The 27,787-nt window shown below is 38.7% G+C and overlaps 1 protein-coding gene across 2 annotated transcripts in view; it reads left to right on the top strand.

Moving 5' to 3' along the window:
- Positions 1-27,787, top strand: part of LOC141399597 (uncharacterized) — a 416,271-nt gene that overhangs the window by 91,996 nt on the left and 296,488 nt on the right. For both annotated transcript variants that reach the window (XM_073978641.1, XM_073978640.1), the window contains exon 2: positions 4,771-7,145. In XM_073978641.1, the coding sequence (XP_073834742.1) occupies positions 5,064-7,145 (2,082 nt within the window). In that variant the 5' untranslated portion in view covers positions 4,771-5,063. The remainder of the gene's footprint in view (positions 1-4,770; positions 7,146-27,787) is intronic.

Below are 27,787 nucleotides of genomic sequence, written 5' to 3'. Positions count from 1 at the left end.
TTTTACTTCGTTTTCGTAAACGTAGGGCTCCTGTATGATGCCTATGTCTAGATCCTCCTCAACCAGAAGGATCCGCAGGTTATCTGAAGCGATTCTCGATTTCTCCCATGTGGACTCTCCTATTGTATTTCCTGTCATATAGCTTCTAATTTAGCAGGAAAAGAGTATATTTTTGAGGGAAAAAACTCTCTGCCTTTCAACCTCAGGACAGCGGTCAGACATTTAATTACAAAACGTATGTCTGCGATTTTTCCATGGAATGAAATTGTAAGGTTCTGTTCTGAGGATTATATTGGGGGAAAGATACTCAAACACAAGTCTGGGAATATTTTTTTCTCTTGTATTTCGAGTGCTTTCTTAGGAATTAGGAACACGTTTTAATAGCACAGGTTTTCTTTTTTCCCTGGCGAAGCAATGGTAAACGGAGGATATTTGTGGTGAAGCAAAATCAGACTTTGGTCTCGAAATTTTACCATATCGCACCTTTTCAGCAAAAAGTAATAACCCAAAATTTCTTATTTTTGAGTAGAGACAAAAAACTGTGGATATATGACTAGTAACTCTGAAGACATGAAGAGATTTTTACAGTTGGTGGAGTTCATCATTATTTATAATTTTTTAACAAAAAGTGAACATTTAAAAGTTTTGAGTAGCTACCATTTTGTTGAACAGGTGCGATATGTTGAAGTCTCGCTTTTGGAAAAAATACTCAGGTCTAAGTTTAAGTCTATTGCTACTCTTCATTTTGAATTAGAAGCTGATAAGTCATCTTATGCTTTAGCTATTTCTCTGAAGAGATTTGTTTTAAGGCACGGATTGTCCAAGACGATTTCTTGCCATTAAGGTACCACTTGAACTTCCTGAGAAGCAGTGATGAGTGGAGGAGTTTTATGATGAAAAAATTCTCAGTATTTGATATTAAATTGTCCATCTTGTTCTTAAAACTCCGTTTTGAAGTCTTGGCTTCAGAAAATTGTCATGTCTAAGATCTACAGATACTTACTTAGCTGGCCCATTACAGAACATTTGTTTCATAGACCGAACTAAGGAAAGATCTCCAATTATCTCTGTTTTTCGCTTCGCTTTCTGGAATACCGCGCCTTTTCATTTCTTCATCCAATTGTATGCTCCATCGAAGCTTAGCCCTGCCGATTCTGCGTGCACCGCCATGTGGCATGTATTCATAAGCCTTTTTAGCGGGTTCATAATCATTCATTCTATGGCCTAGTTAACGCAATCGTTGCATGGCTAATATAGCCAGTTGTTCATACGACGTCGATATTCACCGTCAACGCAAATCGGCCCGTATATCTTTCGAAGAATTTTCCTCTCAAACACACCAAGCACTGCATTATCTACTTGCGCAAGTACCCATGCTTCGGAGCCATACATTAGCACGGGTAGTATCAGCGTTTTGTATAGTGTTATTTTTGTTTGACGAGATGTGGTTTTGTTTTTAAATTGCTTACTTAAACCATAGTAGCATCTGTTGGCCAATACGATTCTTATTTCACAACTGATGTTGTTTGTTGTGCTTATGGCAGTGCCGAGGTAGACGAAGTCTTTAACTACCTCAAAATTATAAGTACCAACTTCCACAGTCCGAGCTCTATGGACGCTTTGCGCGTCGACACCATCAATTTGGTCTTTTCGCCGTTTACCGCCAGACCCACTTTCGCAGATTCTGCTTCGACCTTCCTAAAGGTATCAGTTACCTCCTTTACTGATCGTCCCATGATGTCTATGTCATCAGCATAGGCAAGTAACATGTGGCTATTGGTGTAAATTGTACCATTTCTTTTGACATTTGCATCTCGTATTACATTTTCCAGCAGAATGTTGAAAGGCTGTCTCCTTGTCTGAAACCTCATTAGGTACAAAACTCTTCGGAGAAGTTCTTTCCTATTTTAGCTGAGGATCTCGTGTTAGTTAAAGTCATTTTACAAGGCCGGATGAGCTTTGCCGGGATACCAAATTCAGACATGGCTTGGAATACCTTTGAACGCAGCGGGCTGTCGAAGGCTGCTTTATAATCGACAAAAAGGTGATAGGTGTCGATCTGCATCTCTTGAGTCTTCTCCAGGATTTGCCGCAGGGAAAATATCTGGTCAATGGTGGGCTTGCCAGGTTTAAAGCCGCATTGGTGTGGTCCAATTATCTCGTTGACCATAGGCTTTAGTCGTTCGCACAATATCCCTGACACGATATTGTAGGCAATAAGTAGTAGACTTATGCCCCTATAGTTAGAGCATACAGTCTTATCTCCCTTCTTGTGGACGGGGCACAGGATACTCAGGTTCCAGTCGGTGCTAACTAGGTGGTGCTAACTAGCTGATGAATACACCTTATCAGCGTGTCGCCTCCGGTTTTGAACAGCTCGGCTTATAAGCCATCGGCTCCTGCTTCCTTATTATTCTTCAGCCGATTTATTGCTGTCTTTACCTCATCTTGGCTGGGCGGTATACATTCAATGCCATCTTCTGGGATTGGGTCCGTGATATCTTCGTCGTCTTCGCTGCTTTTGGATACCATCATTTTTGAAAAATGTTCTTTTCATATCCTGAACGCACTATCTGTATCAGTTACCAAATTACCTTGCTGGTCTCTACAGGAGGATGTGCCTGTACCAAAGCCATCAGTTTGAAGCTTGACTCTTTAGTAGAATTTTCGGATTTCATTCTGGTTCCTGTACATCTCGATTTTTTCACACTCCCGCTTTTCCATCTACCTCTTTTTCCTGCGGAAAAGCCGTTTCTCATCTCTCCTTTTCTCCCGATATCTCTCTCGTGCGCTACGCCTTGCTACGGATTGTAAAGTAGCCCTATATGCCGTATTTTTCTCTTCGGCAGCAGCACGACACTGCTGATCATACCACGGATTCCTTGGTGGAAGTTCCTGGTATCCAAGTATAAATTTTGCGGCTTCTTGCATGGAGTGGGCAATACTTTGCCATTGCGCTGATATGTTATCGGGATGAGAAGTGCTTTGATTGAGCAATTGGGCTAGTTGAGTTGAATATGCTGTGGCTATCTGTTGTGATTGCAGCTTACCGATGTCTAACTTTTGTGTTGTGTCTGTTCGTACTTTGTTTGCTACGTTTAGCCGGGTGCGTACCTTTGCTACAACAAGGTAGTGGTCCGAGTCTATGTTTGCTCGGAACGAACGCACATCCAACACGCTCGATGAATGTCTTCCATCTATCACAAGTGATCAATTTGATTTCTTGTTTTCTGATCTGAAGACAGCCAGGTGCCCTTATGGATGTCGAGATGTTGAAAACTGGTGCTGCTAACTACCATGTTTTTTGCCGCTGCGAAGTCTATCAGCCTCATACCATTGTCAGATGTTTCACTGTGGAGACTGAATTTTCCGACTGTTGGGCCAAATATAGTTTCCTTTCCAATTTTGGCATTAAAATCGCCTAGAATAATTTTAGTGTCATGGGCAGGACAACGGTCATATGTTTCTTCTAAGCGTTCATAAAATATATCTTTGGTCAGTTTGTCCTTGTCTTCAGTGGGAGCATGAGCGCAAATATAGCTGATGTTGAAAAATTTTGCTTTTATTCGAATTGTAACAAGTCTTTCATTCACTGGTGTGTTGTAACCTCCGACCAACTACAAATCCGCAACCAAACTCATGCTTCATGGCAGCTATAATACAGTGCGTCACCTTTAGGTGTTGTTGTGACGCCTTTCCCATTACATCGTATTTCCTGTATGGCAGTAATGTCGGCCTTGTACTTTTCAAGTACATCTGCCAGCGCGTAGACTGCACCTTCTCTATAAAGAGTGCGAACATTCCAGGTGCAGATTGGTCCTAAAACGTTTGCGGGGGTCGTCAACTTTTGGGGGATTTGTTTTCCTTTTCTTTTGTTTTTTCATAGTAGGCTGCTTTTTCTAGGGGAGGGTTACTAACCCTGCGACCAAACCCAAGCTTTTAACGTTATTATGGGTGAACGCGCGGCACATTTTAGCTCACTACCTTTAAAGGGTGTTTAAGCCAGCTACCCCAGGTGACACCACGGGGAGGTCAGGGTCCATTTGAGATGAAAGAGGGAGCAAGATAAATCCTGAACTTTGCCATGTTAAAGTCAGGACCGTTCCTTGGTATCGTTCGTCCCCTACGTCTCCCTCTAAAAATAGTGCACAAATTTTTCTGAGTGTTTGGTCCCATTTTTTTCTAGAAAAAGTACGGAGAATTTTATCTGTAGGAGATTGGTCCTAAAACGTTTGCGGGGGTCGTCAACTTTTGGGGGATTTGTTTTTCTTTTCTTTTGTTTTTTCATAGTAGGCTGCTTTTTCTAGGGGAGGGTTACTAACCCTGCGACCAAACCCAAGCTTTTAACGTTATTATGGGTGAACGCGCGGCACATTTTAGCTCACTACCTTTAAAGGGTGTTAAAGCCAGCTACCCCAGGTGACAACACGGGGAGGTCAGGGTCCATTTGAGATGAAAGAGGGAGCAAGATAAATCCTGAACTTTGCCATGTTAAAGTCAGGACCGTTCCTTGGTATCGTTCGTCCCCTACGTCTCCCTCTAAAAATAGTGCACAAATTTTTCTGAGTGTTTGGTCCCATTTTTTTCTAGAAAAAGTACGGAGAATTTTATCTGTACGCACCTTGAAATGTTTCCTAATGACACCTTGGCGAATCTGCTCCATTTCATGAATGACATTTTAATTGGACTTTCACGTGACGTAAAATTGGACAACAGCTGGGTAATAACCATGGCCATCTTATCGAATTTCTGTTCTTCTTTCGTTTTTAGGAAACTATATTAGTCGAAAAATCCAGATTCCGCTAGCACAGATCTTGACGCACTAAATAAAGTGCAAATAAAGCCAAACAACAAGAACAATAGCAGCAACAACAACAATATAAACAAACATAAAAAACATAGTAACAATTTATGGCAAAAATCAATTATCGAGAAGAACAACACTTCAATAAAGCAAACAACAAAAAAAGAAAGAAACACGGCGACATCCAAACAATCAGCCAGCCAGCCATCCATCCATCTACGATATACAAAACATGCTGTAATCTTATCGCGACAAAAAAATGATAAACGACGTAAGCAAAATGAATGAGAACTCGGCGGCGGCAGCTGCTGCGATCAACGACTTTAAACAACAACAGCAACTGAATGTCAACAATAACGAAGAGCTGAGAGAACCACAAGAGGAAAGAGAAAAGAGTCGGGTTTTGAATGATTTATTTAGAAAGGTAGAAGGTGGAGGGGAAGGAGAAAGAGAAGAAAAACAATGTTGTTGTCGGCCACCAACTAGTGCTGATGAGTTTGCCGACACAACCCACGCCAATGATAATATTTGTAAACATACGACAAGCAACGAAGTATTAACGACAAGTTCACCAACAACAAACGCTGCTGCGACTACTCATGAGTGTGCGTCAACGAATTCAACAAGTGGTTGTGGCGGCTGCAGCTGCCAGGCCATAACAACAATTGAGGGAGAAGAAATAATGCAGACGCCAGCGTCAGCTGCGTTAACGGTAAAATCCTCTGTTTCTCTGACGCCAGTAGTATTACAAAATCAAACAGCCACAGCTGTAGCCACTACGCTGTTGACGCATAAAAACATAACAAATGTACCTTGCGAAGCCAGTTATCATAGAACTCTGGAAACGGAAAGATCAACAATAAATTGCCGTAAAGCTCACCAATGTGAACTACTGGAACCAACCAAAGAAGTCAAAACGTTCATCAAAACATCAGTAACACAACACAATAAACAACCAGTGGAAGCAGACAACGTTATACAACGGATACCCAGCTTAGCGGAACGTAAAGCTTTGTTAAAGCAAGAATTTTTTAAAGATTTTTCTCAATTGGATTACTCAAAGGTAGCGTGGAAACCTACTACTTCTACGGCGACTACTTGTCTGACAAAGCGTCTCTTGAAAAAACAACACAATTTGAAATTGAAAATACCGCAGGAAAAAAATAAAACCGATAGCAGCAAATCTCTGGTGGAATTACGGAAATTGGATTTACTACGGCAAACGAAGAAATTTGGAACTAACAACAACACCAGGTGCGGCAAAAGCAGTACTAGTAGCAGTTGTAGCCATCTCCCTGAAGATCAGGCCAAGGTTTTTCCCAGTGTCAAGGAATTAGCCAAACGTTTCGACATGATTGTGCCCCAAACCAAAATAACCACAGATATGGATATGGTTTCACTGAAACCAGAGGCCTTGGATCAGCGTAACTCTCCGCTCTCGGATGAGGGCTGCAATTTGGGTCAAAGTCCCTATAGCTCAGATGATGATAATGATTCAATACGCACCACCCACACAGCCATTGAGCGTTTACCCGGTGCAAAGCGCAAAGATAAGGTGGCCCGTTCTGCCAGCAGTGATTCAGCATTGGGTTTGGAAGTAGATGAGAATCTTATGGATACCTCAGAACCAACTCCACCCACTGGACAACAGCAACAAAAACGGAGAATGACTTTAACAGTAACAGATTTGCCCCTGAGGCCAGCCCTTTTGCCTTTGGCTGAACCCACCACCTTACCAGACTCTCCTCCCATTGATATGCTGGCCAATTTTAACCTCAATCAAAGCCAAGTACCTACCAAAGTCTTGTTGGAAGAACGTGTAGTGGAAATACCCGAAGATCCCCGTTCGGGAGGCAGCTCCAGACGTGAATCTTCCCAATCATGTATATCCGATTTCCCTCCCAGCGACATGCAAGGTGTGCGCTTTGTACGCACCCCCTCGGTTGTGGTCTCTGACTACTCCGATGATATTATGTGCGGTATCACCCTTGAAGAAATCGAATACTTTCGTGCCCAACGCATGCGACGTCGCTCCTCATTGGATACCTCCGGCACGGAAAAAGATGCGCTCGACAATAACTCCGATGTAAGTGCTGCCTCATCATGCAGCAATCTCTACTATTGTGGTTCTACAATTTCTGCCCTTGATGGTGCTGAATGCCTGGTCAACGGTATGCGCCTGCAGCTGGAGCGTAAAACATCAGACTGTTCAACATGTTCGGTGAGCGGTGATGAAGATGCCACACCCACCACCCTTACCATACCAGAACAACCAGAAGACTGTCAAGATTTATCAGATATGTTGGCCAATCAACATTTATCCTGCAAACGTTCCAAAAAGGTAGGTGGTACAGCGGGCTTTTTATCAGTAGAAAATCAACCATCAATACCCTAAAGAAAAAAACAAAAACAACCTAGTCATTATAGTTGATAAGTTTAAGCTGTATATTCCTCTATGTGTATAAATAATTTAGTTAGGAGAACCACAAAAACAACAACAACAAAATCTCTTTCTTAGTTAATAAGTTTTTGCTTATTTTTATTCCTTTTTATACCTTAAGCTAATTGTAAATATTATCCAAAAAACAAAAACACAATAACCAAACATTATTTAGTTTTATAATTATATATAAAAATACAACAACAAAAACAACAACAAGAGTATTATAAACAAAATAATCATATTTTTGTTAGATTTGTACATGAAAATAAAAAGAAAACAACAAAACAAAATAAACAGAAAAAAATATGTCAACAAACTTTGCTTTGAAATCATTTCAATTTTTATACAAAAAAAAAAATTGAAAAAATTCTTTTTTTTTTAATTTTTGGTGACACTGGTGGTGGGGCGAGCCAAACATTTTCCTATGGAAGAATTTAATCAGATCCTCATGACAATGAAATTGTCTGTTTGAGGGTGAGAGGTTAAGGGTTTCTATATTACTCAACTCTCTCAAGACCTCGTACAGGAGTGAAAGACCTCAATCTTTTTACCAAGAGGAATGTGAAGCCAATGTAGTTGAGCTTCTGTAGGAGACTGTGGGATAGATATTAAGCATAGTGAAACAGGCTGTAAATCTTTGTATGTTGACAAAGGGCCATCCTATACTTACTGAGCTGGCCCATTACAGAACATTTGTTCCATAGACCGAACTAAGAAAAGATCTCCATTTCTCTCTGTTTTTGGCTTCGCTTTCTGGAATACCGCGCCTTTTCATTTCTTCATTCACTTGTCTGCTCCATCGAAGCTTAGGTCTGCCGATTCTGCGTGCACCGCCATGTGGCATGTATTCATACGCCTTTTTAGCGGATTCATCATCGCTCATTCTTATGATATGGCCTAGCCAACGCAATCGTTGCATTTCGATACGTTTAACTATATTCATGTCTTTGTATAGCTGATATAGCTCGTGGTTCATACGACGTCGATATTCACCGTCAACGCAAATCGGCCCGTAGGCCTTCGAAGAATTTTCCTCTCAAACACACTAAACACTGCCTTATCTGCTGGCGCAAGTACCCATGCTTAGGAGCCGTACATTAGCACGGGTAATACCAGCGTTTGGTATAGTGTTATTTTTGTTTGACGAGATGTGGCTTTGTTTTTAAATTGCTTACCTTAACCATAGTAGCATATGTTGGCCAATACAATTCTTCTTCTTATTTCACAACTGATGTTGTTTGTTGTGTTTATGGCAGTGCCGAGGTAAATGAAGTCTTTAACTACCTCAAAATTATAGGTACCAACTTCCACAGTTGGTCCGAGCTCTATGGACGCTTTGCGCGTCGACACCATCAATTTGGCCTCTTCGTCGCTTACCGCCAGACCCACTTTCGCAGATTCTGCTTCGACCTTCCTAAAGGTATCAGTTACTTCCTTTACTGATCGTCCCATGATGTCTGTGTCATCAGCATAAGCAAGTAAAATGTGGCTATTGGTGTAAATTGTGCCATTTCTTTTGACATTTGATCTCGTATTACCTTTTCCAGCAAAATGTTGAATAGGTCAAACGAAAGGCTGTCTCTTTGTCTGCAACCTCTTTTAGTACTGAACTTTTCGGAGAGGTTTTTTCCAACTTTAACTGAGGACATAGTATCAGTTAAAGTCATCTTACAAAGCCGGATGAGCTTAGCGGGGATACCAAATTCAGACATTGCATGGAATATCTTTGATCGGAGGGTGCTGTCGAATGCTGCATTATAATCGACAAACAGGGGATATGTGTCGATCTGCATCTCTTGGGTCCTCTCCAGGATTTGCCGCAGGGTAAATATCTGGTCAATGGTGGACTTGTCAGGTCTAAAGCCACATGGTCCAATTATTTCGTTGACCATTGGCTTTAGTCGTTCGCACAATATCCCTGACACTATCTTATAGGCAATAGGGAGAAGACTTATGCCCCTATGGTTGGAGCATACAGTCTTATCCCCTTTCTTGTGGACGGGACACAGGATGCTCAGGTTCCAATCGTCCGGTACGCTTTCTTCCTACCAGATGGTACTAACTAGCTGATGTATGCACCTTATCAGCGCGTCGCCTCCGGTTTTAAACAGCTCGGCTGGTAAGCCATCGGCTCCTGCTGCTTTATTACTCTTCAGCTGGTTGATTGCTGTTTTTACCTCATCTTGGTCGGGCGGTATACATTCTATACCATCTTCTGGGATTGGATCTGTGGTATCTTCGCCGTCTTCGCTACTATTGGATACCAGCAGATTGGAGAAATGTTCCTTCCATATCCTGAGTACACTATCTGTATCAGTTACCAAATTACCTTGCTGGTCTCTACATCCAGCACATCCTCCTGTGCCTGTACCAAAGCCATCTGTTTGATGTTTCACTCTTTGGTAGAATTTTCGGACTTCATTCTGGCTCCTGTACATCTCGATTTTTTCACACTCCCGCTTTTCCATTTCTCTCTTTTTCTTACGGAAAAGACTTTTCTCTTCTCTCCTTTTCTACCGATATCTCTCTTGTGCTCTACGCGTTGCTACTGATTGTAAATTTGCTCTATGTGCCGCATTTTTCTCTTCGGTAGCAGCACGACACTCCTGATCATACCATGAATTCCTTTGTGGAGGTCTCTGGTATCCAAGTATGGATTTTGCAGCTGTTTGCATGGAGTGGGCAATATTTTGCCATTGTGTTGTTATGTTATCGGGACAAGGAGTGCTCTCATTAAGCAATTGGGCTAGTTGAGTGGAATATGCAGTGGCTATCTGTTGTGTTTGCAGCCTATCGATGTCCAACTTCCGCGTTGTGTCTGTTCGTGCTTTATTTGCACCGTTTAGACGGGTACGTACCTTTGTTGCAACAAGGTAGTGGTCCGAATCAATGTTTGCGCCTCCGAACGATCGTACATCCAACACGTTCGATGAATGTCTTCCATCTATCACAACATGATCAATTTGATTACTTGTTCTTTGATTTGGAGACAGCCAGGTGACCTTATGAATATCGAGATGATCCATTTTTTTGCAGCTGCAAAGTCTATCGGCCTCATAGCATTGTCAGATGTTTCACTGTGGAGATTGAAATTCCCGACTCTTGGGCCAAAGATATTCTCCTTTCCTTTATCGTTCAGTCCTCGTATGAGGCAACTCAAGGTAGCCATCAGGGCGAGAATCATGTACAACCTTACTGATTTCATGTCCCTTCTACATAACCTTAAGAGGAATCTGAGATGCTTACCAATGTCTAACATCAATGGCTTATCTCTCAATGCAATGGTGCTCCATAGTGAAAGCTGTCAAGGAGAGAATCATGTAAAACCCTTTGTCTTCATCTTCCATTTGGAAGAGTATTCTTGATCCTCTTAGAAAGAAAAAAGAAACTGAGGTTAATACAGTTGATTTTTTAACACAAGTCTGCGGAATAGATCCGAATCAACTAGAGTAAATAAACCTCTAAAAAATTCAATGCAATGACACACCATGGTGAGAGCCGTCAAGGCGGGAATCACTCGACTACATGTTCCGTCTACTTTAGTAAATATCCATGCCACATAAAACATTTTTTCTCTAGTGGATTCTCCACAACAACATTTTAGGCGGCTTCTTGATCTGCGCCCAAGTGTTAAAGAGGCGAAAGAGGTTTTAGAGCCTTCAAGACGAGGATCATGTAAAACTCTTCATGTACAGCAGGGTCTTCTGCAAATAAATTCAACAGCATTTTGGGCGGTTTGTTGATCTGCGTTCGAGTCCATGAGGGCACTGTAAATAAATTCAACCGCCATGGGGCCGGCTTGTTGATCTGCGTCTGAGTTCAGGGAGGCAGCGAATCTTAAAATTCAAGTCTGCAAAAATGATCCGAATCAACTAGAGTCTAAGTTACCTTTAACCAATTCCATGTTATCGCTGTTACAGTGTAAAGCGATGAAGTTACCAGCACAGAAAGCGGAAACCATGCACAGTACATACAGTGGAAAAGAAAATGGTGCCGAAAGCGGAGTTGGAATCAATAATGTCAAAGAAAGCTAAAACGCCGCAAGGAGGGACAAAAGAAAGTTCCTAGAATATCTGGCAAAGACGACGACAACACCAGAGGAGAGGAAAGCAGCAGCAGCAAGCCAGAACAACATGAGAAAGCTACACCAGATGACAATATATAAGGAGACCTCCTTAGGGGGCTTTTATAGATAAAATACCTTCGATTTAAGTCTCAGATAGCTAGAAGACAGCCCAGTTACGTCTTTAAATTAAATACGTCCTACTGAGGTCTCCTATGTGTTAAAGATCTCTTTTTGTGGTATTCAATAGTTAAAAGGAGTCAGATAAGATAAAGATAGTAGGTTAAAAGCGTCCTATTGAGGTCTCATATACGTTAAAGACTTCCTATTTATAGCTGCTATTGATTAAAAACTTCCTATTAAGTTCTTCTATAGGTTGTAGACCTTCAATTAAGACCTTCCATACATAGAAGACCTCCTAAAGAGGACTTCAATGGTAGGAAAACCTCCTAATAAGTTCTTCTTTACTTCAAAGGCGTCGTATTGATGTCGTCTGTAATTTGCGGACTGCATATTAAGCTTTTCCATAGAGCGAAGAACTTCTTTTGAGGCCTTCTCTAGGAAGAAGAATTTTTATTGAGACCTTCTGTAGGAAGAAAACATCCTATTGAGGCCTTATGAAGATCAAAAAATCCTACGGTAGTTTTCAGTAGTTAGATGACATCATAATGAGGCCTTCTGTACTTTAAGAATATCCTATCGAAGTCTCTACGTAATTGATTTTCTATTGTCAACTTTTATTTTTGAAAACTTTCTATTGAGATTTTCCTTAGGTTGAATAACTTCTACTGAGATCTTCTAAAGAAAGAAGACTTCAGTGGTTCATAGACTTCCTAGTGAGGTCTTGATAGCTAGAAGATCTTCTAATGTGGTCTTTTGGTGTTTAAAAAGGTTATATAGGTTAAAGACATCCTGACATCCTATTAGCTAAAGATCTCCTATGAAAGAGATAGGTTGAAGGCTTCCGGTTGAGATCTTCTGTAGACAGAAAATGTCTTATTGTGGTCTTCGTAGTTGGCAGTCGTCCCAGAAAGGTCTTCTGCAGTTCAAAAATATCCTATTGAGGTCACCTGTAAACTGCGGACTCTCTATTGCCTTCTGTGGAAAGAAAACCTTCAAGTAAGATGTCTCCTATTTTTGACCAGCTCCTATTGATTGAATACCTAACACTGAGATCTTCTGTAGATATAATTAATTATTGAGCATTACGGCATTATTTATATTGATAGTCAAACGAAAGCAAAATGTCCCAACACTGAAAGAAAATGTTAATCTTGAAAATTTTTGGCCTGAACATTTTTAAAAAGGACATCGAAGAACTTTTTGGGACTACAATTGGTGCATTTAAGATTATTTTTATTTTTTATTCATCCGCTTACTCCGAAGATTTTCAGAACTGACTTTAAATGTAAATTCCAAGCCATGGTTGGGGAGTAATGAGGATTTTAAACATTGGTACACTAGTGCGTATGACTGTTTTTAATTATTGGGTAGTTTTACAAAATCGACTATAAATTCGGAGTTATAAATGAGATTTTGATAAGTCAATCAGTTTTAGAAATCTTAGAAAACAATGCAGAATCTAAAACTACGGCATTATTAAATTTGATAGTCAAACGAAAGCAAGAAGTCCCAACATTGAATGAAAATGTTAACCATGAATTATTTTAGCCTAACCAATTTTTTGAAAAGAATTACGAAGACATTTTGGGACTACAATTGGTGCATTTAAGATTATTTTTATTTTTTCTTCATCCGTTTACTCCGCAGATTTTCAGAAGTGATTTTGAATGCAAATTCCAAGCCATGGTTGGGGAGTAATGAGGATTTTAAAAATTGGTACACTAGTGCGAATGATTGTTTTTAATTATTGGGTAGTTTTACAAAATCGACAATAACTTCGGACTAAAATGCGATTTTGAAATCAGTTTTAGAAAGCGTAGGATACAGCATATAATATACAAATTATATATTTTAATAGATTGTGAGATGAAAGGAAAATGCCAGACATTAAAAGAAATATTTTAGATTCAATTTTTTGGCCTCACAAATTTAAAAAAAAAATATATATATTGAAGAACTTTTGGGACTACACTTGCATTTAAGATTATTTTTTTATTTTTTATTCATTCCACTACTCTGCAGATTTTTGGAACTGATTTGATATTCAAATTCCAAGCCTTGGTGAGGGAGTTATGAGGATTTTAATTGTTGGTACCCCAGTGCGTATGACTGTTTTTAATTATTGGGTTGTTTCACAAAACCTGTTATAACTTTCGGACTACAAATGCGATTTTGACATATAAACCAATTTTAGAAAACTAAGAAGTCAACCCAAAATCAGAATTTACGGTGTTATTACAGTTGGTGGGGAAATAGAAGGAGCAGGGCCCAACATTGAAGAAAATGCTATCCTCACCAATTTATTTATTATTTTTTTTTTTTTTTGAAAAGAATAACGAAGAAATTTTGAGACAAAAGTTGGTGCATTTAAGATTATTTTTATTCATCCGTTTACTCCGCAGATACTCAGAATAGATTTTAAATGAAAATTCCAAGCCATGGTTAGGGAGTAACGATGATCCAGTGCGTATGACTGTTTTTAATTATTGGCTTGTTTCACAAAATCGCTTATTACTTCTGAGCTATAAATGCGATTTTGAAAATTAAAGCGATTTTAGAAATCTGAGGAGTCAGCCTTTTATCAGGAATAACGGCAATATTACCTTTGAATATTGAAAGGTAAGCAAAAAGGCCCAAAATTAAACGAAATGGTAAAAATCAACTATTTTAGCCTAACCGATCCAAAATATCAGCAATTTTTTATAAAAGAATATCGAAGACATTTTGGAACTACACTTGGTATATTTAAGATTATTTTTTATTTTTTCATTTATCCGGCTACTCCCCAGATTTTCAGAACTAATTTTACATTAAAATTCCAAGCCATGGTTAAGGAGTAATGATGATTTTAGACATTGGTACGCCAGTGCGTATGACTGTTTTTAATTATTGGGTTGTTTCACAAAATCGCTTATTACTTCCAAGCTATAAATGCGATTTTGAAAATTAAATCGATTTTAGAAATCTGAGGAATCAGCCTTTTGTCGGGAATATCGGCAATATTACATTTGAATATTGTAAAGTAAGCAAAAAGGCCCAAAATTAAACGAAATGGCTAAAATCAAGCATTTTAGTCTAACCAATCCAAAACATCAGCTTTCAGGCAGGACAAGACATTGGAAAAATCCTGTTTAGACAGAAGGATTCTTTAAAGGCTTTAGGAAATATCCTGTTTAGACAGAACGCTTCTTTAAATGTTTCTACAGGTGACCTCTTGAAACGTCTTGGTATATTCAGATGATCATATAGGCGGGGCGTGTGAAATATTTTTTTGGGCAAAGAGAATTTTGAAAGGTTTTCAGCGGGCTGAAAGCTAACTAAGTGCTTTTTGGAGGCAAAATATAAATTTTTGGGACTAAAATCAGCTATTTTAGCCTAACCAATGCAAAACATCAGCTTTTAGGCAGGACACGACATTGTAAATATCCTGTGTAGACAGAAGGCTTCTTTAAATGTTTCTAGGAAATACCCTGTTTAGACAGAACGCTTCTTTAAATGTTTCTACAGATGTACTCTTGAAACGTCTTGGTACATTCAGATGATCTCATAGGCAGGGGATCGTTTGAAATATTTTTTTGCAAACACACATTTTTAAAGTTCAGAAGACCCAATAGGCTGGAGATTTTTGAAAGGTTATCAGTGGGCAGAAAGCTAACTAAATGGTTTTTGTTTCTAAAATACATCTTAGAGATAAATACTTTTTTGCAGAAGATCTAAGTCTGTCTACTTTTTGAAAATAGTTCTACAAGTATAGCTTTCTGTTTGCAAACGTTTGCCCATATGTAAAGGGACTATGTATAATGGCTTTGCATTCAAAGACCTATTGAAAAACAGAAGGCCTTAAAGAGAAATTCGATTTGTAGAACGTATGTGATCGTCTCCGTAGCTAAAGTACATTTTGAAAGTCCTTTAATAGTTTGACTATCTTTAGAAAAGAATCATTTCTTTTTGACAATAATATTAAATGACAAAGCGGAATATATTTATTTTTTAATTATTCTACATCTTTCTAGCTCTTCAAAATTAATTTTAAATTAAAAATCCAATATATATTAAGCGAGTTATAAGGGTATTTAAAACTAGTACCATAGTGCGTATGATTGTTATTATTTAATGGGTTGTTTGACAAAAGCCGCTGTAATTCCTAAACTATAAATCCGATTTGGAAAACGAAATACATTTGAGAAAGCTTAGAAATGTGTCTATACCTAAAAAGATTTATAAATTCACGCTTGGTAAAATTTTATGAAACTTTTCAAAGGACTTTCGTAGAAATATGTTATTGGGAGTTTTTAAACTTTCATGTAAAGCCAGCTAAACTTTCATGTAAAGCCACCAAGTGGAATGGCTCTTCGGCTAAATGGGAGTTAAATGACTTGAAAGTTGTAATTGGTATCTTTGTATCTTTAAAAGTTCTTTAATAGTCTTAAGACCTCTAGAACAAACTACAGAAAATATTTTTTTTCGAATTATTCTTCATCCTTGTAGCTTTCCATAAATAATTTCAAATTGAAAATATAATCTATATTTAGCGAGTTATAAGGGTATTTTAAACTAGTCCCATAGTGCGTATGATTGTTATTAATTATTGGATTGTTTCGTAAAAGCCATTGTAATTCCTAAACTGTTAATCCGATATTGAAAAGTAAATATTTGTTAGAAAGCTAAGAAATGAGGCTTTAGCTAAAAAATTAATTATTGTCATACTTGTTAAGTTTTTAAGAGAAATTTGAAGGATCTTTCGGCAATAGCTGTGAATATATTAGGCACCAGTTAAAGAATCCAAGATCTGATACGTCTTTGTTTAAAAAAATATATTTTTAGAACAATCCTAACCCGTTACATTGTATACCACCTTTCTTTGATGCCTTTTCAACATCGAACGTCATGTCCCACTTTACTAAACTAATTTTAAATCTTCCATATAAAGATTCTTTCTTTGATTTCTTTATATTTTCTAACAAAAAAATGAAGCGATTTCATGGCGTCTGTTATTTGAATTTTGTTGTTGCCTTTTTTATTATGTTTCTTTAATATCACTCCACCTCCCTTCATTCTTCATTTCCATTTATCTTATCGGTTATGGAAAATATGGTTGTTCTGATATTTTCAGAACAGAATTTCATTCTTGTTGTTGGTATTGTTGTGCTAACCTTAATTAACTTTTGTGTTGTGTGTTTTGTGGTGCCGTTTTTATCTTTTTATTATAAGCGAGAAAATTTATCAGAATTATTTTATGAATGCGACAGACCGAAAGGTAGGGGCATGCCGACTGACATAACGGTAAGTGGAGGTTGTCTGGGGGAATGTCTGTAAATATTAAACACAGTAAAAACAATAGCGGGTAATCATATCTTACAACGTATACAGATGGTAACCATATCTCACAAATAATAGAGAGGTGAAGTGAACGTTCTTAAGACGACACACTTAGGAAAAACTGTAATAAATTTTCAAAACCACAGAGGAACCTGTATGTAGACAATAGAGTATAGTTACTTCTCTAGAGTATAGTTACTTCTCTAGAGTATAGTTACTTCTCTAGATATGTCAAGATTTCAATGGGCATCAAACAACCACCACTTTCCATAGTTCCATGGTGGTAATATAGGGGATTATAGGGTTGTTCCTCATAAAAAATAATATTACCATGATTTTATTTCGTTGTTTTGTTTGGTCAAATTATGTTTAGCAAATAAAACAAAAGATGTTTTTTCTTGAGTTTGCATAAGATGTATCATTTGGACCCATAGTTTCCAAACATGTTCATATTTGTGGTTCATTATATTTTTGTTCCACTGTCTTTATTTGCAGTTTATTGTTTGGCCACACTTTGTTTTGAAAATATTGTAAATTTTTATTTGGCCAACAATAAGGAAAACATATTTTTATTGGACAAAGAATTTATGTTATATTTAAGCAAATATTAGATTTGGTGCTGGGAAAGAATTGGCGCGTGTTCTATTTTTTTTTTCAAGTTGTAAATTTGGAACCAATTCCAATAAAAATGATATAATAATTTGAATATCTACTCAAGATAAATGTTTATAAGGGTAATAAAAATTTCGAGACTATGGAGAGGTGGAAATCGAAGTCAAAGGCAAGGTCGAAGCTTATCACCACAAAAAATAATTAAAAATGTTAAGAGTTAATATTTTCACAAGAAATATATCTTTTTTAAAAAATTAATTCCCATTTAAAAACTCAGTGGTCCTGTAACGTATGACTAATGACGGGACTCATACGCCCGGTTTACCTAAAAAGTCGAATTTTTGTTGGTCCTTAAACACTCAAGATAATTTTCCATAAAATTATTAAACATTTTGGAATTATTATGGCAGGGCCGCACCGTAAAGCTGTCAATAAAATATACAGGGAAATATACGCATATATTCCAGTTGGAAAATAATTTCAATAGTCAATTTTTATGACCAGGGGCTGAATTCTTGTTCTATGAAAATTTTACAGTTTTTTCCTTTATAAAAGTTTTCCTTTCACATTTTCATAGAAATAGAATTGAGCTCAGATATGCAAACGATTTTCATTTTTGACACATTCTCTTCATTTCACAAAAGGAAATACACTTCGCCTTTTCAGTTACTCAGGGCGTATAAGTGGCCTCATAAGTCATATGTTAAGGGCGTTTTGCGTCTTTAAGTTCGAATTAAAGGGGGTTTAACTGAGTGAAAACTCTCAGTGAGTTTTGTGTCTCTGGCATTTCAACTTAACGGAGAAAGTGAACAAACTCAGGGTGAGTTTTCATTCAGAATAAACCCCTTTAATTCGAACTTAAAGACCCAAAACACCCCCTTACGTATGACTAATGATATTACTTATACGACCCAAGTAACTGAAAAGGCGGAGTGTCTTTCTTTTTGGTAATTGAAGCAGAATAGACTTAGAATGTACAAAAATTAAAATCTTTTGCATATCTGATGCTAGAAATGGGCTATTGAAATAAATTCTAAGGGTGGAATGCTCATGTCTAGGTTGTTTTGACATAAAACAAACACAAACAGCTCAATAGGTAGCCATGAAGAGACTCAAGAGTATATATAACGCCTTCTATCTTAAAAGTGATTTACCCACAAGAGGTCTACCTATGTAAGATTTCCATAGGACGTTCTCAACCAATAGAATGTCCTCTTGAGGACATGAGCCCTTCTTCAAGAGATAGTATGCTATTTGAGACCTTCTAGAGACAGAAGATTTTGCCATGATCTTGGTCTTTATTGGACTACTCATGGAGAGATTGTATAGGACGGAAGAAATAGTGAGACCTTTTAAAGACAGAATACCTCTTGAGGCCTTCTTCAAGGGATGGAATGCCTTTTAAGGTCTTCTAGAGACTGACGATCTTGCCATGATCTTGGTCATTGTTAAACTACCAACGAGGAGAGATTGTCTAGGACAACTACAAAGTGTAGACCATCCTCTGATTCTATCTGTAGATGGCTTCCTCTCCTTTTCCATTACAATGTATGCTATTTGAGGCCTTCTAGAGACAGAAGATTTTGCCATGATCTTGGTCTTTATTGGACTACTCATGGAGAGATTGTCTAGGACGGAAGAAATAGTGAGACCTTTTAAAGACAGAATACCTCTTGAAGCCTTCTTCAAGGGATGGAATGCCTTTTAAGGTCTTCTAGAGACTGACGATCTTGCCATGATCTTGGTCATTGTTAAACTACCAACGAGGAGAGATTGTCTAGGACAACTACAAAGTGTAGACCATCCTCTGATTCTATCTGTAGATGGCTTCCTCTCCTTTTCCATTACAATGTCTGATTTCTAGCATAAATTCCGTCACAATTTGCTGCTCCATTCTTTGAGGATTTATTTGACGCATACGTAAACTGTCGGTATGGAATGGTCTTTCGAAAATATCTTCCTCTATGAAAGTCCATATTTACATTAGGCATTTTTCCTTGCGGCAATTGTCATTTTGTGGGTGAGAGAGGGTGTTGAGAGGCAAAGGGTTACCATATGTCTCACCTCTCTCTCCTACAAACTGACAATTGCCGCAAGGAATATTGCATAATATAAATATGGACAAAGCTCACAGTGATGCTGATTAATCTGCAGTATTCGAAGCGGCTGCTGCTTCCGTTCCTCCACTACTATCGTCCTAGGCGGAATCTGATCCATCCTAGACCAAAGTGTAGTTTGCCCTCACGAGTCCTTAGGTAATCTTGCCCTTGAGTGTCTACTGACACCCTGATGGCAACACCACCATTCTCCGGATTGTGGCTGGTCCGAAGATTGGGGTTTTGTCTACTGAGTATAGTCAGTATGCGTGCGGGATCCACAGGTGGAGGTGCACCCACGCTGGCAACACTCTTCTGAAAGGGACCTCTTTGACACCAATGACTGCCAGAGTTCCCCAAGGCCGTCTTTCGAATCAGAGATTCCCTATTTTCACAACAGATGACCCAAACCCTCTGTATGGAGCGGCACTGCCAAATTGGGTGTGCTTTGGAGGTTACCCTTCGCCTGAGAACACGATGTCACGCAGACGAGTTTCGATGAGTAACCATCGATCCTCTCTGATTATCCAATCAGGGTCAGATCTATCGATGACCGCTGTTCGAAGCTCGTGGGACACCATCGGTCTGCTCCTTCTTTTTCCCCTGCTGTTGCTCTTAAGATGAGAACCGGAAGATTCCTTGTGGCCCAAGTGAGCTTGTGAAGCAGAACTGGCTGCGGCATCTTTCCTGTTCCCGGTCTTAGGGCAACCGCCTGGGTAGGTATGGATTTTGGGTTGCTGACCTGGAGTGGGGCTCTTAGCACTGGGGAGTGGCTCCTCCATTGACCTATCTCTCTTCACCGCACTTTTTGGTGGAGATGGATTGGGTTTATTCCCCAGGTGTGGAGGCCGGTGTTCGGTCGGACTTCCCAGATTTGGATCTCTTATGATTCGTCCCCTTCGACTTGACTGCCTTCTCCTTTGAGGTTTGTCCTGTCTGAGTGACGGGGCATCCCTTTGAAGAAAGCTTTGAGGTCGAAGGAGGCGAATCATTTAATGGTTTTCGGATCATGTCAGCATCGCTCCGGGTTTGGCCCTTAAGAGAGAAAGCTTACTAATATCGGGATTTCTCTTGGATAGGTGAGGGTGAGATCTTTCGATCTTTTTCGCGACCTTGAGATTAATCTTAATCAGCTTACATTCTCTCAGCGTTATAGAAGAGGGTTCCCTGCCAATGTACTTCCTAAGGAAGTGCTTTGTTCTGTGGTACGCCCTCCTCCTTTTGGCCCATTGACTTGCGGAGCTGTCTGAGGTGGTGGGAACTTTTTCGGCCTGTATTTTTGCCGTAGTTGCTTCCTCAACAGCATTAAGTCCTTGTACGCCAGCAACATCGGCTGCGGCCGATGGTTGGGTTGCTGGTGCATCGATTGGTCCCGAGTTCATACAGGTGGCTGCTTCCACTGAGGCCGAGGCCGACTCATCGTTGACTACAGTCGCTGGAATGACTGTGGTGTTCATTTCGTCATCCGATCCCAGTAGAATAGCCACCCTGACTGAGACGCAGGGCCAACGTCTGCTCCAGTATCTCTAGGAGTTTCCGGCTTTGCTCAGCCAAACTGTCAGTGACAGCTCCTAGACAGGGTACCTTATGTCCGTCCCCTCCCGACAATACCGTCCCGTCAACCGTTGGCTGGGTTGCCGCAGACTTGGTACAAAAAGTTGAGTTTGAACAGTTAACCTTAGGCATTGCAGTGTTGTCATCCATTGGATTTGTTTTAAGTGTTTTTTTGTTTGTATATTTGTTCTCCATGCGTTATAGATTTAATGGGGGATGTGACGTCCACCATGGCATAGCCCTCCTGTACCATAGCAAGGACTTGACAACTAAGGCATTACTGCGTTGATATGCCCAGGTATCAACGAGGCTCCGTTCCTATACAGTTGGTACCCTAACTGCAAACCTTAATACACCGATGGACACGAGTTCGCCTGACACCCCGGCGTTAGGGGGTCTCTAATAAGTAGGAGACCGCTACTTGAATAACCTTTGGTCGGTCACAGTTCCCCAACTCAACACTTCCAGAGTGTTGAATGTGGAAACTGTGACCTTAAGCCCTAGATTGTTATCCCTGGTATACCAAAGTACATATCTCGACGAGATAAAGTGATTTTGGATGTGTGTCCGTCCGCCCATTAAAAATTGTAATCAAACTCCAGGCCACAAATATGGACCAATCGTCACAAAATTTTGTTTGAAGGTCGGGTTCAGACCAGAATAGACCCCTATAGTTTTTAATAATGATCGCAATTATGGACCAATCGTCACAAAATTTTGTTTGAAGGTCGGGTTCAGACCAGAATAGATCCCTATAGTTTTTGCTGATGATCGCAAAATATTAGGGAGATAAAATGGACCAAAAACAAATTTTTTATCCGATTTTGTAGCTGCTCTGTAGCTCGCAGTAAAATTCAGATCGGCGCGAAATTTTTGATTAAGATTTAGGTATACGGCGAAGAAGAAGCTTGTAAATTTGGAAGACGATTTATTGACCTTTCCATTTATGTCAATTATGTTGATGTATGTGGTCAGATAACAGAGTTACAGCATATTTTATACTATAGTTCTCTCTTAATTGTTGAAAGATAAAATATGCCACAATTGAAGGAGTTCCGTCCTTAAAAGTGAAACAAAAACACGGAAAATTTCTAGAAAATTTGATTTTTAAAATAATTTTGAGGACATTGTTTACACCGAGGAGAAACTTAGGAGCAATAAAGAATGGGTGTGGCCGAAAGGAGGAAATTGTTGGGGAAAAAACTTAACAAAGACAGACCCACAGGGTCTAATTCAATAAAAAAAATTAAAAGCAGATCTCAAATAATGTGCTTTTATGGATCTGCGGTTTTTAAACAAATATTCGTAAAATAATTCCAGTTTAGAGATACGAGGTGTTAAATATCTTTGTTTAAAACTAATCTTTTAAGTCTTTTGTACATGAGATCCTATTGAAATCCGTAGCATTTATAGATAGTTAAGAGTGGCCAAATATTCTTAGGATATTTATATGGCGTATAACTAACGTCCGTAATCATACGCATCAGAAGCCCATTCAATACTTAACGAACGTAATACACATATGGCTGATTTTTTGGAAATTAGATAATCCATACAGTTTTTTGTTTGAATTTCATGTCCATCATATCTTTCACTACCACCATTTGCCATTACTTTATGTTGAAACACTTACCTTCGTTATTAATCGAATGAAAATCAAACTTCTCAACAAATGTTCGTATTCTTCGCCAAATTTTTAAGGGCAAACAGGTCCGTCTGTCCACCGTTCTGGCTATCTAATCTTCCTAATACATTATATATAATTTAAAATTACTGTTAATTCAGTATCTTTTTTCTTAGTTTACTTTTTTTTAATTTCTAAACAAACATGCGAATTATAATGAACTATTTATGCTGCTCATGTTTATCACGTGTGTAGTGTTCCTAAAACAGAAACACGAAGTACTCAAATTTTAATAGTAAATAAACCCTGCTTATCAAATGTCAACCTCCCAGTTTTTTTCTTATCAAAGGCAAAATTAAATAGCTGAAAGTTCATAGAATCTGTGTATTTTACTCAGAAAAAACATATATGAAAACATATACATAGGTCTTACTGAACATTCGAAGAATTTCGCGGACTATTAGCGAGATGTTTAGAGATAATAATATGTTTATGTAGAATTCTACTACTAAATGTGTGATTCTTCAAACCTGAAGGCGAATTTTTTAGGGCCTTTTAAGGGTGTTAGTTTTACTTTTACAAATTAAAGATGTATTTTAAATAAAATTTAAATTAGAATCGAATATATTCTCTAGGTGACGTATAAGTGGTGTTAGTAATCATACGAACCATAGCACTGAACTGAAAAAACATAGACATGTAATGACTTTAAAAGGGCTAAATATGGGATAGAGGAATTTGTAAGCGTCTTTGAAGAACATTTGCTGGAAGCATGTAAGGGCTACAGATTGTTGATAGTTTGTTTAATTTCTTTCGCAAAGTAGGATAGAGTAGAACTTTCAGATTGACCCTATCATCGTTTTGTTTTTGTCCTTCTGAGAGCAATTGATTTTCTGCAGGCAATTTCTTAATAATCTTCAAAGTCTAATAGGACAGTTTCCTTGCAGTTCTTTTCATCTATGTCAAGAAGACAAGAAATTGACCTGTTCCACAGATTTTCTGTTTAAATGGCGTATAAGTGGTGTCATTACTTATACGCCCAACAGTATTTAAACCAGATCTGAAAATTTTTGGCTTTATAAAGCCAATTTGTAGGCCAAAGAATATGTTGCGTTATTTTTGAAGAACAAAAATATTCCTATGGCCAATTTCTATGACCTAATAAGGAGCAAACAAATTCAATACAAAAAATTCAGAAAGTCTTCAGAGTCAAGACTAGAGCTCAAGAGGTTATCTATAGAAATTTCCTTGGTCCACAGATAATCATTTTGGAAAGTGGTTTCACTAGTTATACGCAGCATAGTATAAAAGCCAAACATTTGGCTGGAGAATTTAGACCAATTTTTGGGTCAGAGGAATATGTTAGCGTGTTTTGAAGGCATATTCAGGTAAAATATTTTCTAAAACAAGTTTCAATGGCTTAATAGGACCAAATATGGCACAAAGAAAAATTCCTGAGCCTCTTCTGAGCCAAGACGAGAAGTTATATGTTGAAATTTTTTGTACATAAATTCTTTGTTTAGAATCAGACGTATAAGGGATATTACTCCTCACCTTGATGGGAGAGGTGGCGTATAAGTGGTGTCGTTAGTTATACGCACCACAATATGTAAGCTATTTTCTGAGAAATTTGAGCTTATTTGGAAACCGAAGGAATATGCCGGCATATTTCTTATAACAAACATAAACTAAAGAATAATTTTAAAACAAGTAAGAACGGCGTTAAGTTCCGCCAGGCCGAACTTGTTATACCCTCCACCAAGAGTTGTATTGAAGTAAAATGGAACAATTAGTTTCATTTCGTTTATGAAAAAGACTAAATATCAAGTTTCAGTAAGTTCGGTAAAACAGTGTGGCTAAACCTTAAAACACCGAAATTCGGAAGGTACCATTCCATGGGGACTATATCAAAAAGTCGATCTATACCTACAAACTTCTGGCAGAAAGTTTTTAGATTCAGAGAAGACTAAATACCAAATTTCCCATATTTCATATTTCAAAATACCGAAAATCAAGAAGTACGCTTCTATGGGAAACCGCGGACCTATACTGATAATTCTCTTCTGGAATATTTTATAACCCCATGGAAGACTAAATAAAAAATTTCAGTCTTTCGGTAGGATATTGACATCACAACCTTCAGAATTACAAAAATCGGGTGGTACCATTCTATGGGGGCTATATCAAAACGTGGTCCTATACCGACGAATTTCAGTCAGAAAGGCTTTTACCTCCAACACCTGTGGCCACAACCTTCAAAATAGCGAAAATCGGGAGCTACCTTTCTATGGGCGCAATATGAAGACGTGAACCTATACCGAAAATTTTCTGTGGGAAAGTTTTATACCTCCAACGAAGAATAAGAACCAAATTTCAGCTATTTCGGTGAGGCTAAAACCTTCAAAATACCGAAAATCGGATGCTACCGTTCTATGGGGGCTGTATGAAAGCGTGGACTTTTACCGACAAATTTCTTATGGAACCAAATACCAAATGTCAGCCATTTCGGTGTGATAATGAGACTAAAACCTTCAAATACCGAAAATCGGATGGTACCGTTCTATGGGAGCTGTATGAAGGCGTGGACTTTTACCGACAAATTTCATATGAAACTTTTGATACCCCAACTGAAGATCAAACACCAAGTTTCAGCCATTTCGGTGGAATATTGAGGCCACAACCTTCAAGATACCGAAAATCCGGAGGTACCGTTCTATGGGGGCTATACTAAGGCGTAGACCTATACCGACAAATTTCATATGGAACTTTTAGTACCCCAAATGAAGACAAAATACCAAATTTCAGCCATTTCGGGGGAATATTGAGGCCACAACCTTAAAAATACCGGAAATACGGAGGTACCGTTCAATGGGGGCTGTATGAAGGCGTGAACTTTTACCGACAAATTTCATATGGAACGTTTAGTACCACAAATGAAGATCAAACACCAAATTTCAGCCAGTTTGGTGGAATATTGAGGCCACAACCTTCAAAATACCGGGAATAGGGATGTACCGTTCTATGGGGGCTATACTAAGGCGTGGACCTATACCGACAAATTTCATATGGAGCGTTTAATACTCCAAATGAAGACCAAATACCAAATTTTAACCATTTCTGAGGAATATTGAGGCCACAACCTTCAAAATACCGGAAATAAGGAGGTACCGTTCAATTAAGGCGTGGACTTTTACCGACAAATTTCATATGGAACGTTTAATACCCCAAATGAAGACCAAACACCAAATTTCAGCCATTTCGGTTGAAAATTGAGGCCACAACCTTCAAAATACCGGAAATAGGGAGGTACCGTTCAATGGGGGCTGTATGAAGGCTTGGACTTTTACCGAAAAATTTCATATGGACCGTTTAATATCCCAAATGAAGACCAAATACCATATTTCAACCATTTCTGAGGAATATTGAGGACACAACCGTCAAAACACCGTAAATCCGGAGGTACGTTCTATGAGGGCTATATGAAGGACCTATATCGACAAGTTTGTGGGGAGAGTTTTATACCCCAATGAAGACTAAGCACCAAATTTCAGCCATTTCGGTGTGATACTGAGGCTAAAACCTTCAAAATACCGAAAATCTGGAGGTACCGTTCAATGGGGGCTATATGAAGGAGTGGACCTATACCGACAAATTTCATATGGAACGTTTTATACCCCCAACGAAGATTAAATACCAAATTCTAGCCATTTCGGTGCCCAAACCTTCAAAATACCGAAAATAGGGTGGCGTTATATGGGGTCTACATTAAAGCGTAGACCGATATAGCCCATTTGCAATACCAAACATCCGAGAAGTAATGGAAACTTCTTTACCAAATTACAAAGCTCTATCTTGAAAATTAAGAGCTGTATCTTGATTTCAACAGACGGACGGACAGACGAACAGACGGACATGGTTATATCGACTTAGAATTTTACCATGATCAAGAATATGTATACTTTATAGGGTCTCCGATGAATATTCCGATGTGGTACAAATAGAATGACAAATTTAATTATACCCTCCATATTATGATGGAGGGTATAAACATTATAGAGAACGTCTAATGATGATCCGTTTATAAAAGACCTAAAGAGGTATTTTGTCTATGGAAGACCTCAACGTTTTCAGTCCATGAAAGACCTCAAGAAGTATTTTGCCTATAGAAAACAACAAGGGCTCTTCTGTCAATGGAGGTTCTCAAACGGTATTCTGTCCGTAGGTGACCACTAGAGGTATTCTATCTATAGAGGAACTCAAGAAGTTTTCTATCTGTAGATGACCTTAAGTGGTCTTCTGTCTGTAGATGACCTCTTGAGATCTTTTGAGATCTTTTCTCTATAAAAGACCTGAAGATGTCTTTTGCATATAGAAAACCTCAAGAGGTCTTTTGCCTGTAGAAGACTTTAACATCTCTAAAAGATATTATGAGGTCTTCTGGCTATAGGAGACCTCAAGAGGTATTCTGTGCATAAAAGACCTCAAGGGGTCTTCGGAATATAAAACACCTCAAGAGGTCTTCTATCTATAAAAACCCTCAAATGATCGTCTCCCTATAAAAGCCACCAAGTGATATTCTGCCTATAGAAGACCTCAAGAGGTCTGTGAAAATCTGACGGGGAGACCTCAAGAGACCTTCTATCTATAAACGACCTCAAGGGGTCTTCTTTCATTCATAAAATACCTCAATGGGTTTTCCTTCTATAGAAGACCTCAAGAAGTCCCCTGTTTATAGAAAACCTAAAGAGGTCTTCTGCTTATAGAATACTTCAATAAATCTTCTATCTATAGAAGACCTCAAGAGGTCTCCTGTCTACAGAAGGCCTTAAGAAATCTTCTGTCTATAGACTACCGAATGATGTTTCATTTCTATAGAAGATCTCAAGGCGTCTTCTGTCTATAGAAGACCCCAAGAGATCTTCCCCCTATGACCTCAAGTGGTCATCTTTCTGTAAAAGACCTCATGATGTCGTCTGTCTGTAGAAGACATCAAAGGATCTTCTGTCATAAAAGATCTCAAGATGGATTTTGCCCATGGAAGGCCTGAAGTGGATTTGTGTCTATAGGTGACCTGAAGACTCCTTTGCCTATAGAAGATCATTGTCTATTAAAGAACTCAAGAGGCTTTCTGTCTCTATAAGTTTTCAAG

The sequence above is a fragment of the Musca autumnalis genome, unplaced genomic scaffold, assembly GCF_047663935.1.
Source record: "Musca autumnalis isolate F117 unplaced genomic scaffold, ASM4766393v1 scaffold_3, whole genome shotgun sequence".
Taxonomy (NCBI): Eukaryota; Metazoa; Arthropoda; class Insecta; order Diptera; family Muscidae; genus Musca; species Musca autumnalis.
The sequence above is the reverse complement of the archived record's forward strand: the minus strand, read 5'-3'. Positions and strand labels throughout refer to the sequence as shown.